The following is a 12,648-nucleotide window of genomic DNA, read 5'->3' as shown; positions in this document are numbered from 1 at the left end:
GAAAACTAAGGGTTTGTTCGGTTGCATTTTTGAGTTATGGTGACTTGAGTGTAGATCTTGAGTTGAATTTGAGTTATAATTTGAGTTGAAGTTGTAACTTGAGTTTGTGTTTGAATATGCACATTTGAGGTATGATTTGAATTGAGAATCTATTTGAGTTTGTGTTTGAGTAAGTCAAAACTTGAATTTGTATTTAAATAGTATTTTAATAAAAATTCAATGGTGATGAAAAATTTTAATAGGGTACATGGGTGGAATTTTATTCGTCTCTTCGTTGTGAACGTATAGAAAAGAAAATGTTATCAATCGAATTAAGACAAAAAAAATTATGAAGTTTTTAAGAATAGAAAGAATACTGTTCATTAACTTGAGTTTGAGTTTAAGAACTTGAGTTGAAAGAGAAACTTGAACTCAGATTTTAACCTCAAACTTGAGTTAAAACTCGAGTTAAAACTCAAGTCCAAACTTAAATTTTACAAACGAACATGAAGTTAAATAAAGTTGTAATTTGAGTTAATTTTTTTTTTTTTAGTTTTATTTTAAAAGAACAAGCCTTAAATCATTTTGAAAATGTTACTAAATGGGTAAACCTAAATTAAAACTCTCAAAATAAAAGAAAATTTTTTTTGTTTATTTTTTCCTCTCCTAAATTTAACTTGAAAAAGACTTGCTGATGAAAGGAATGGAGTTTCATTCGGCCCTTAGTTTAAATAGCGGTTGGTGTAAGTTTTAGAGTTTGTTTAAGCCCCGTTCATTTCGCTAATTCGAGTTTAGAATTCGAGTTTTGCTACAGTAAAAAGCTCTCACAAACAATCACATATAACTTTTTTGCTACAGTAAAAATCTCTCACATAAAATCACATCTCAACTCGAATTAAAAACTCGAATCAACAAACTAAACGGGTTTACTAATTTGAGTTTTTAATTTGAATTAAAAAATAATTTTATATGAAAATTTTTTACTCTTATAAAAAATTTAAATGTAATTATTTTTAAGAATTTTTTATGTAACAAAATTTGAGTTTTAAATTTAAATAAGTGAAATGAATTGTAAATTCGTCTTGGATTCACGCGCCAATCAGAATTGAGAGGCCTTTAGAGCTGCCTGACATCATTGACACGTGGCTGAGTGTTATTGGGTGTAGTTTGATGCGACGGCTTGGCATAATGCATTAATCCAAGTGCACGGGTTCATGGGAAAGTTCTGGGACATACCGCACAGGACATTAGCCACATCTGGTCTGGAGCGCTGACGCAATGGACGCGTGTCGACGGCTTTTAGGGTGTGACTTGAATGTAATTTTTGAGTTAAATTTGAGTGAGTTAAAGTTGTAATTTAAATAAAGTTGAGTAAAGTTAAATAAAGTTGAAATTTAAAAGAATATGAACTTGAATAAAGTTGTAATTTGAGTTTAAACTTTTTCTGAATTTTTATTGCAAAAGAATAATCCCTTAGGGGTTGTTCTTTTGGAGTATGACTTGAATGTAATTTTTGAGTTGAATTTGAGTTATAACTTCAGTTGAAGTTGTAACTTGAATAAAATTGAGTGAAGTTAAATAAAGTTGGAACCTAAAATAATGTTGGGTCCGTTTAGTTCATTGATTCGAGTTCTTAATTCGAGTTGAGATGTGACTTTATGTGAGAGCTTTTTACTGTAGCAAAAAAGTTAAATGTGATTGTTTGTGAGAGCTTTTTACTATAGCAAAACTCAAATTCTAAACTCGAATCAGCAAAATAAACGGGGCTACGTGAACTTAAATAAAGTTGTAACTTGAGTTTAAATTTTTTCTGAATTTTGTTACTAAAGAATAACCCCTTAGTTTTTTTATTTGAGTTTTTAACTTGAATTTATATGTGATTTTTTATAAAAATTTTTTGTTATAATAAAAAAATTAAATATAATTTTTTAAAATTTTTTTTTATAATAATAAAATTTAAATCGGATAAATAGAGTCTAAATAGATAATAAAAATAGCATGACATGATGTTTGATTTAATATATTTTTATTAGCAGAATAGGTGTCTTTCTATAGTAAGGACTAAGGAGCTCATACTGATACAAACATGGTGCTGAATGTTAAATTCGGTCGAATAGGGTGCAATTTGTAATGTTTTAAAATTTTAAGATCAAAATGAGAGAATGTATTACAAGATTTCCCAAAATGAAAAAATTGGCAAATTTTATGTCCACGTCGAAGTAAATACCGGTTTTTTTCGTTCGTTTCACGTACTAGAATTTTCAATTTAAGATGAGATGTGATATTTTTTAAAATTTTTAACTGTAATAGAAAAAGTTAGATCTAATATTTTCTGAGAGTTTTTAACTGTAAAAATATAAAATTAAAAATTTAAATTGATGAAATGAATGATATCTCTTAGCTTGTTTATTTTACCGATTTGAGTTTTCATTCCACCGATTCGAGTTTAGAATTCAAGTTTTGTTACAAAAGCAGTTACATTTAACTTTTTTATTACAGTAAAAAGCTTTTAGGAATAGTTACATCTAATTTTTTTACTACATAAAAAGCTCTCAGAAACAGTTATATCTAACTTTTTTATTACAGTAAAAAACTCTCACGTAAAATCACATATTGACTCGAATTAAAAACTCTAATCAGTAAATAAAATTGACTCTAAAATTTTTAAAAATAATCACATTTAACTTTTTTACTATAACAAAAAATTCTCAAATAAAATCATATATAACCCGAATTAAAAATTTTAATCAGAATTAATCGGAACTACTGCTCTCGTTCTCTCATTCTCTCATTTTTCGCTGCAGTCTTACGCTCAAACCGATAAAACGATTGAAAGACAATCCAGGTCTGTAGTTTTAGCGGTTGTCTTCGTTTTCTCGTAGAGTTTCTGTTCTCTGTACGAGCTGGTTTTCTATTGGAATCTCTTTTGTCCGTCTTTTATTATTGCTCTTTCTGCCTTGTTGCTCGTTTTTGCATAGGAGATTTCGTAGGATTGTTCTCTGGAAGTTTTACGGTGAATTAAAAAAAAGAAAGAAAAAAATGGCAGGAATGATTGCGACAAATGGGAAACTGGGCGTTTCTAGTTTTCATGGAAATGGGGTTTTTGCTTCAAAGTGTCGCCAAACTTCGTTTTCTTCATGTGGGTTTTCTCTTATTCGGAGACCCAATTTCGGTATCGGTTTAAACGTTAAGAATAGAAGGCGAAATTGTGGAACAGTCACTAGAGCTGGGTCGAATGGAGGGTCTGATAGTAAGTTGGTTGGTGGTTCGCTTCTTGAAAAGGAATTTGAGTTCAAGCCATCGTTTGATGATTACTTGAAGGTTATGGAGTCGGTTAGAACCGTGAGAGATAAGAAACAGAAATCGACGCATAATTTGAGAGAAACATTCTTGTCTGAAGGGAATGAAGAGAGTGTGAGATTGGGGAAGTCTGAAGAGCGTCTGGACCGAGGAAAGGCGTTGGATTTTGTTGACAAAGATGAGTCATTCAAGAGTAGAGATGGGGTCAAGAAAAAAGAGAGTCAAAGGAAAAAGATAACAGAACTTAAGGGCAGGTTTGAAGGCACAGAAAACAATTGGACTGGAAGGGGAAAGAGGAAGCCGGTACGATCTCTAACGGGCAGAAAATGGTCGAAACAGCAGACTCGCGAGGAAGATGCAGAAGCTAATAACTATAACATTGACATGAGAAGGGAACATGAGGATAAAGCAAATTCCTCGCGGGTATTAGGGAACAAGAGGAGTGATGATAGCATATGGAATGACGGATCAATGGCTAAAGCTGGAGTGAGAGAGGAAACTGGTGTTGTAAATAACAAGTGGCGTGAGAGGAATCGCATCCAAGATAACAAAGTCATTGATAAGGATATTGTACCAAAACATGGAAGAATAAATAGGAGAACTGAAGTTGATGACAAAAGTTTGAGAGAGGAACGAGCTGCCTTCAGGAATTTTGATGACTATAATGACATTTTGGGCAAGCCACGACTTCCAAGGATGGAAATGGATGAGAGGATCCAAAAGCTAGCAATGTCGTAAGAAATTTAATACCCTTCCTCTTTTAGTGTACTTGTTGGAAGTTTGTTTTTTCGATAGCTGATATATCTTTCCAAAGGTTACCAATATTTAACAATCTAGAACTAACTATTCCCATACAATGAAGAGCATGAAACTTCGGATTATGTATTGATTTTTGGCAGTGTAGTATAAATATATATGATTATCGCCTAACGTACTGGCTAAAAGGCAGAATATGATCTACATCAAAAACATCATTCAGAATATTCTCCACCTTCATTAGGACATTAGATTGACACTGGAATTTTGTAATATACTTTCAAACATGTCAATAGTTTTTTTGTTTAGTTTCACTTCGCTGGTGTATATCATGTGTGATTTATTGTATCCTGTGCAGAGAACTTTTAGCTTTTCTCTTTTGGTTACCCTTCATGTTCCTGCAAATAGTGTGTATGCTAATACCAATCAACATTTTTCAAGGAGGAATTATTTCTTGAGCAGAAAAATTTTCATTTATGGAGATGGTCTTAGAAAGGGATTGTGATGTTTATATGGTTTTCTCATCATTTAGAACTACAAACGGTTGCTGTCCTTGAATTGATTATTCTGGCAGTGATGTTGGCAAGCTTGTTTGCCATGGTTGAATTCTCTCAACCTAAATACACATATCTTTACCATCTTCAAATTATTCTCGAGTATGATGATCTCTTGATCTCGTGGTCTCTTCATTTTAGTAATTTATTTTATCAGGCTGAATGGTGCAGACGTTGATATGCCAGAGTGGATGTTTTCGAAGATGATGCGGAGTGCAAGGATTATATTCACAGACCATTCTATTTCAAGGGTTATTCAGATCTTGGGAAAATTCGGAAATTGGAGGAGGGTGGTACAAGTCATTGAGTGGCTTCAAATCCGTGAACGCTTCAAATCTCATAAGCTTAGGTAATTGTTTCTCCACTATCATGTTCTGATCGTTGCATACTTCCTGACAGAGATTACAAATCTAGAGAATAGATATCTTAATAAATTTTAGAGAAAAACGAAGAATATGTTAGAATAGTTGGTAAAGCCATCCTAGAGGTTGATTTGTTGCACTAAAAAAATGTTCTGATATGTTAGAAGTCCAAATTTTCTGAAGCCACATAAATTAAATGTCTGAATAAAAGGCCTAATCTTCCAAATGGCCCAGTTCACCTCAAATGAGAGAACAATCTAAGTCCGTCCTTACCCAAGATACTTTACATATAACTGGAAATCTGTAGTATTACCAGCTACCAGGCGATGAAGAAGAAGAAGGGACAAAGTTACACTTGACCTTTAACATGTATATATATGATAATATCCTTAAATTTAAACAGAAAAAGGTGCGCCAATCATCCATGTTGAATTCCTTCAACTTTTTCGTCGTTCTCCTAGAACTTCCTTCATAATTTGCTATGTAGATGATACCATTATTAATTATGTCCTTTACTGTCATTCTGCTTATGTTACTCAACATCATCAAACAGCCAAAGCCATTGCTCTGTGATGGCCAGAAAACCAAAAGTACTTCAAATTTTATTAGACACAAAATTCATGGGGTAACCACATCCTAGGCTTCTTGAAAACAGAACACCATACTTGAGGCAGTTCTTGAAAAGCCTTATTATGAGATTTACAGAACTGTCTAATATAGAGAAGAATTCACTGTTATAGAGCTGGAGAAGACTTAGCCCTTAAATAATTTGGTTATTTTCTTCTTTTAAAAACCTGTCCTGGCAGTGGTAATTGTCATCCATGAAAATAATGTCTCTTGCACTGCCTCTCCATGGCCCTCTAAGTGGAGAAATTTTCTGGTGTAGCCATTTTTGTGTTCTTGAATGACTGCAGTAAATCACTATATTGTGCAAAATTTTCTTTTGATAAGTATTATCTTTACAATCTTAAGGCAGATCTTTGAAAGCCTTATCATGAGATTTGCAGAATTATCTAAGCTGGAGAAGAATTCTCTGTTATAGAGCTGGAGCCCTTAAATTATTTGGTTATTTTCTTCTTTTAAAAAACCTGTCCAAGTAATTGTCATCCACGAAAACAATAACTCTTGCACTGCTTCTTTATGGCCCTCTAAGTGGAGAAATTTTCTGGTGTAATTCTCTGTTTCTGAATGACTGTAGGAAATCACCATATTGTGCAAAATTTTCTTTTGATAAGTATCATCTTTTCTATCTAGGTATATTTACACGACTGCACTTAATGTTCTTGGAAAGGCAAGGAGACCTGTGGAGGCGCTCAATGTATTTAACGCAATGCTGGTAATATGTTCTCGCCTTTTTCTTTGCATAGAGATAGTGTGATCTTTTCGTTTCACATGAAAGCATTAATATACTATTTATAAGCATGGAGAAAGAAAACTCTTAAGAGTCTATAATATTTTTCATTCTCATATTTCCTGCAACAGCAACATATGTCCTCTTATCCTGACTTAGTAGCTTATCATTCCATTGCTGTTACTCTTGGACAAGCGGGTTATATGAAGGAACTTTTTGATGTCATTGATACTATGCGTTCTCCTCCTAAGAAGAAGTTCAAAACAGGGGCTCTTGGAAAGTGGGACCCACGAGTAGAACCGGATATCATCATGTACAATGCGGTGCGTATACTTTTGGTGATAATGCTATAATGCCAAGACTCATAAAAATCTTCAATTTTCATTTTCAATTAACACGCCTTAAAGAGGTAATTTAAATCAGCATGGAACGGATAATGGTGTCTATTCTTCTTGGATATCCTTAAACTCATTTAACTGTAGCTTTCACAAATGAGTTTCTCTGAAAACTTATATTTATTTCTTTGGTGTGCATGCATGTTTGCCTACACACCTTACGGCAACATGTTGTTGCACTTGGATTTTGACCTGTGGAAAATAGAAGCTGTCAGTTTTTAGTGGAATGCAAACATGAATTGCATGCATCATACGCATTTCCAGATATAGAGCATGTTTTGTTCTTTCCTTGTTAAATTTTTTTCCTTTTATATATGTGTGTGTGTTTGGTGTATACGTCTCTATCTGTTTATTCAGATGTTTATATCAAACATTTTGTCTTTTCAGGTTTTAAATGCATGTGTTCAGCGAAAACAATGGGAAGGAGCGTTTTGGGTTTTGCAGCAATTGAAGGAAAAAGCCTTAAACCCTTCAGTCACAACCTATGGACTTGTTATGGAGGTAATACTTAGTCTAGTTTTTGTAGCCTGCTGTTTTCAATTTTTATTTTATTTTACTTTTTGCCCATCTGTAACCATGATAATTATTCAGTCTTGTTACTGTGGTTTCTTAGTTTATTCTTTGCTTATGATACAAATTTCTTTCTTGATTCATTAGGCATGAGATAGATACGACCAATTTACTTGCCTTTTGCTGTGGGTTGTAACACCAATTCACAAAATTTGACACACTTTCTTTCAAGTTTTCTTGGCCCAACGATAGAAAGCAGCTATTTTAAAGTTAGATTGCTTCTTGGTATCAGGGGATACCAAAATAATGTTCTATTTTTCTTTTGAAGGTAAAATAATGTTGTGTTAGGGAATTTTTGACCTTTGGAAAATGAGCAGTGGGAAAAATGTAAAAAGGGCGGTAAAATAGTTTCTTCTTCTCATGAAAAAAGAAGAAAAACCAAGGAGATGGTAGATCTTATTTTGTGGTCAGAAACAAGTATCAGAGCTTTGAAGATCTCTAGAACAACTACGAAGGCTTCTAGCAAAAGCAACAAAAAAGAGGGGAAAAAAAAGAGGAAAAAGGAACAACTAAGAAGGCTTCAAAACACCACTGTTTTAGGTCTATGTTTTTATTGGCGAATGGAGGTTTAGACGGATTCTTTGTTGAGCTTTTATTTTTCTTCTTATACCATGAGGCTTTATCTTGCTTAGGTTTTGTTTTGTTTTATTTATTTATTTAATTTGGTTTATAGAGTTCATTAGGGTGTTAGAAGGCTGTTATATTAGCATGTATCTCAATTTTAATTTTTTTTTATTAATGACCAATATTTTATTTTATTTTTGTTTTGGGAACAGGTAATGCTTGTATGTGGCAAGTACAACTTGGTTCATGATTTTTTCAGAAAAGTACAAAAATCTTCTATACCAAATGCGTTGACATATAGAGGTACCCTACTGCGCTACCGTTTTCATCTGCTGCTTAACCTAATCATAATCTCATTGTAAATATGGCTTCTTAAATATGCAGTTCTTTTGAATACCCTATCGAAAGAAGGTAAATTAGATGAGGCTGTATTGGCTGTTCAAAACATGGAGAAACGGGGAATAGTAGGTTCTGCTGCTCTTTATTATGACTTAGCTCGATGCCTTTGTAGTGCTGGAAGGTGTCAAGAGGCGTTAATGCAGGTACCTGTGGTGCTCAGTCTGTTTATATTTTCTTTTTGGTATTTTCTTCCTTTATACGTACTACGATCTTTGAACCTGGTGTTTAGCATGTGTTTTATACGTATGGTAGTTACTGAATAGAATTTAAGCTTGATTGGTTTTAGAACTGGGATAGAGTTGAATTGTCAAAAATAAGGTTTACTAAATGATATAATCAGAAATTGGTCTCCATTCTTGTAATTTTAGTTTTTTCTTTTTATTTTCGTCTTAAGAGGATACCTCCTCTTTTGATTTGTACATAATTCGTTTTATATTAATAAAGTCTCCGGTTTCCAAAAAAAAAAAAAAAAAAGAAAAAGAAGAAGAATAGTCAAAAAGAAAAATGAATTGATGAACCTTGTATCTATTATGACTAGTAAAATTTCTTAGATCCATAGACAAGAGTGCTGTGGATCTTCTGCTCTTAAAGCTGTCATCTACTTAGTAAAAAAATGATCTTTTGTTCTCTACCTATAGTGTTTTTCCTGTAGTAATTGCCAAAGCCCTGTTATAACTCTTTCTGATAATCTGGGTATATGGTACTGTGACATTTGCAAAGAAAAGTAACACGATCTGTATAGGAACTTGTAGGGTTTAACCATGAGTACTTTTTTCTTTTTGGTAAATGGTTAAACCATTAGTACTTGCCTCAAAGGTGGTATAGAGTACATAACGCTTGCAAGAAGAAACGCGGAATGTCTGGGAAAGAGCCCCGAACCCCGCTTTTTTGTGGGCGCCATTATCTAATGATTTTAGACTTTCCTTTTATTTTGATTTTGTCACCGAGGTAGCTATTTTTAGTTCCCGGTTTATTAATGTAGCTTTTTGTGAGTTGTTGATGGACTAGTTATGTAGTATCTTTGATGTGCGTACACTTATGCTTACACAAGCCACGCAATATATATGCTTGGACCTTTGAGAGTTTGAACAAAGTAATATGTTGCAACTGACCACGATGTGGGGAGGAATGATAAACAAGGGGTGGTGAGATCTGCTACTAGTGCTTCTAGAGTAGGGTGGCTTGTAGAGAGTTGTTAGTGTTTAGTGGTTTTAGTTAATTGCTGGCACGGTGCGCTTAGATCATTTGACCGATATTAAACATGAAAAATATCATGTGCCCTGTTGTGTTTGAATACTTTAAGAACATCTCCGGTGTAGTGGCAAATTACTGTGTGAATGCAAAATTTTAACATTTGAGTATTCTTTGTGCTAAATTTGGCATATGCTCTACTTAGTGGCAAATTTTGCACCAAGAATAGCATTAGCATGTGCCAAATTTTGACTTGATTGCTATTGGTTGATATATTTACTTTTTCATTTAATCATTACCAACATTGACAACTTTCAATTTAAAAGTTTACTTTACAATTTTTGAAGCTTAATGATTATAACAAAAAACGAATATAGATTTAACATTTGAAATAACATTTTTTATTTAAGTACAAGCGAAAATAATATATCAAATATGCTAGTTTTAGACCCAAATATGACATTGACATTAGGATTTACATTGGAGACGGTCTAAGTTTGTAATAATTAGAGCATCTCGAATGTAGTACTAATGTCAAATTCTGATATTTGAGTGAAAAATCGCTCTCCAATGCAATGCTATCTTTTATGTTAACTTTAGCAAACCAAGATGTTACACTTGGTGGCAAATTTGGCACCAAGTATAGCAAATGTCAAATTTGCTCGTGATTGCTATTGATTGACATATTGGGGTTTTATTTATTTATTTATTTAATCATTATATTAAGCCTTTTTAAAGATATTTTAGTATTAAAAGTTTACTTTTACAATTTTTAAAGATTAATAATTATTATTTTAATTTTTTTTATACAACACGGGATTGAACTCGCAACCCCTCACCGAAACCCCATCTCACCCAAATCTCCCAGTGCCACTAGACCAAGAGGTCTTAGACCAAAGATTAATAATTATGACAAAAAGTTGAAACTGTTTTGGTTTTGTTTTTTGGATTTCTCACCCTCGTCACCTTGTATTGATTAAAGCAATAAAGGTTTTTAAAGCAAAATAACCACTAAATCATGTGTAAAGGCAAGAAGCCACAAAGGTCGTGGTGCTTTCCTCCTTTCCTCTCACATTTCTCTATTTCTATTTTTATTTTGCATTCGTAGACTGATATTCATATAATGTGAAGGTTATGCAAGTGCATTACTTGTTGCTCAGAGTGTGCGAGCGAGTAGGCTGATGACCCAAAAGAAAATCTGACAAATAGTTGGAGGAATCACTACTGGCCGAAATTGCAACCTACCATAATGCGTTTACAATGTTCCCATTTTCTTTATGTAGCTTAGGAATCGGATCACCTGTAATGCCATTCATTCTTTTCACAGATTGATAAGATATGCAAGGTTGCAAGTAAACCCCTAGTGGTAACTTACACTGGATTAATTCAAGCTTGCCTCGACTCGGGAAATATCGAAGATGGAGCATATATTTTCAACCATATGAAGGACTTTTGCTCCCGGAATCTTGTTACTTGTAACATAATGCTGAAAGGTTATCTGAAACATGGGAAGTTCAAAGAAGCAAAAGAGCTGTTTGAGAAGATGTTACAAGACGCCAGTCTTATCAAGAGCAAAGCTGATCACAAGGCTTTGGTGGCACCAGATATCTACACGTTCAATACTATGTTCGACGCATGCATCACCGAGAAGAAGTGGGATGACTTTGAGTATGCCTACAAAAAGATGCTGCACCATGGCTATCACTTCAACGCAAAGCGTCATCTTCAGATGATACTGAATGCTTCCAGAGTAGGAAAGGTATATATATATATTTTTAAATGCTTTTGTGCCATGTTTTCATCTTCCTTTTTGTTTCGTTTTGCTTGTGGAGAAGTATTGTGACAATTACGTCACATTGATTCTGGGAAGAAGCTCAAAATTAAATGCCATTGTCATTTCAAAGGGTATCCTATGGGTTGATTCGATTCTCAAATGGGACAATGACAAAAACCTCATCTGTGTTTAATCAAAATGCAGGAACTTACCCAGTGTTTTAAAAAATGTTGAGATCATACCTTGTGTTTTCTAATTCGACAAAACCCACCCGGGTGTTTTTCTAATCATTGAAAATCGATCCCTAGTCTCATATTTAGTCAAAATTAAAAATATAGGGCATATTCTTTGATTTTGATTAAACATAGCTCAGAGAAATTTATCCCCTGCGATTGGAGGTTGTTTCTTCCTGGGGAGCAAAAGCATTATTACCTTTTGAAAGCCTCACCAAATGGAGCCTTGCAGATTTGAAACCTGTAAACATGTCTAGATTCTGTGTTTCCTCCCTATAATTATTAATTCTAATCTCATTGGTTTTTTTTTTTTGGTTGTATGCCCATGTAATTTTTTAATCTTACTTCTCTCCATGCTAAGCTCATGACTCCCTTTTTGACGTTGTGCAAAATGCCCAACCAAAAAGTGGAGGGAAGTGATGAGAACTTTGGGGAATTTATGTACATATGTGTGTGTTTTGTGGATTGCAGAGTGGTGAATTTGTCTCCTTTATAGATTCCAGTCATAATATGTGAAAATTTTCTTTAATATAGCACCTTAAAATTTGTTTCAACAGTTTGTAAACTCCATGGTTTTCAGGGAGAGTTGTTGGATATAACTTGGAACCACTTGGTCGAGGCGGATCGGATTCCACCGTCGTCTCTCATCAAAGAAAAGTTTTGCATGAAGCTGGAGAAAGAAGACTACATTGCTGCCCTGTCTTGCATTTGCAATCAAAATCTTTCCGAATCGCGGGAATTCTCCAAGAAGGCTTGGTCGAAATTACTAGACGAAAATTCTGAAAGGTTTAGGAAAGGTACTCTTGTCAGGTTAATTCGAGAGATTGACAATATTATTGCCAGAAGTGACCAGCCAGATTCTGTGTTGGTGAATCTTTTAGTATCTTGCAAAGAACTTTCTAGAACTTGTGTGGTAGCCGATGTTGAACTAACAGAAACTTTCACTACACTCCAAACTGATCCAGCTTCGAAACTGTAATCAACGTTGTTAGTTTTTGGCCTTTATTTTTTTTTCCTTCTTTCTAATGAAGCTGAAGTATTAAGATAGGTTAATACCAAAACACATGAATTGTGTCTGGCTATGCATAATCAAAGCAAAGGGAAAATTAGGCGAATTGCCGTTTTTTAGCCACTTTTTTTTATTAAGTAGCTGAACTTTTTACTTGACAAATGGTTGAACATTTCCTAGGGAAATGACTGATTTTTATAGTAGTTAATCA

The 12,648-nt window shown here is 33.8% G+C and overlaps 1 protein-coding gene across 2 annotated transcripts; it reads left to right on the top strand.

Annotated features, from left to right (window-relative positions):
• The first annotated feature begins 2,843 nt into the window (after positions 1 to 2,843).
• On the top strand, positions 2,844 to 12,430 carry LOC21408624 (pentatricopeptide repeat-containing protein At1g30610, chloroplastic). 2 transcript variants are annotated; one of them, XM_010100207.2, is made up of 9 exons: positions 2,844 to 4,013; positions 4,747 to 4,938; positions 6,206 to 6,287; positions 6,434 to 6,625; positions 7,085 to 7,198; positions 8,044 to 8,134; positions 8,216 to 8,373; positions 10,749 to 11,180; positions 12,009 to 12,430. In XM_010100207.2, the coding sequence occupies exons 1-9, from the start codon at positions 3,019 to 3,021 to the stop codon at positions 12,405 to 12,407; spliced, it is 2,655 nt and encodes an 884-aa protein (XP_010098509.1). In that variant the 5' UTR covers positions 2,844 to 3,018; the 3' UTR covers positions 12,408 to 12,430. The 2 variants fall into 2 exon arrangements, with proteins under 2 accessions (XP_010098509.1, XP_024022783.1); XM_024167015.1 differs by having other exon boundaries at positions 11,986 to 12,098.
• The last annotated feature ends 218 nt before the right edge of the window (positions 12,431 to 12,648 follow it).

The sequence above is a fragment of the Morus notabilis genome, unplaced genomic scaffold, assembly GCF_000414095.1.
Source record: "Morus notabilis unplaced genomic scaffold, ASM41409v2 Scaffold276, whole genome shotgun sequence".
NCBI lineage: Eukaryota > Viridiplantae > Streptophyta > Magnoliopsida > Rosales > Moraceae > Morus > Morus notabilis.
Note: the sequence above shows the minus strand (reverse complement) of the source record. Positions and strands in the feature narration are given on the sequence as shown.

Coding starts and splice junctions, on each gene's coding strand:
- LOC21408624 (XM_010100207.2), top strand. CDS start 3,019: ATGGCAGGAATGATTGCGACAAATGGGAAACTGGGCGTTTCTAGTTTT. Junction 6,626..7,084: donor ATATCATCATGTACAATGCG/GTGCGTATACTT, acceptor TTGTCTTTTCAG/GTTTTAAATGCATGTGTTCA. Junction 11,181..12,008: donor ATGCTTCCAGAGTAGGAAAG/GTATATATATAT, acceptor CATGGTTTTCAG/GGAGAGTTGTTGGATATAAC.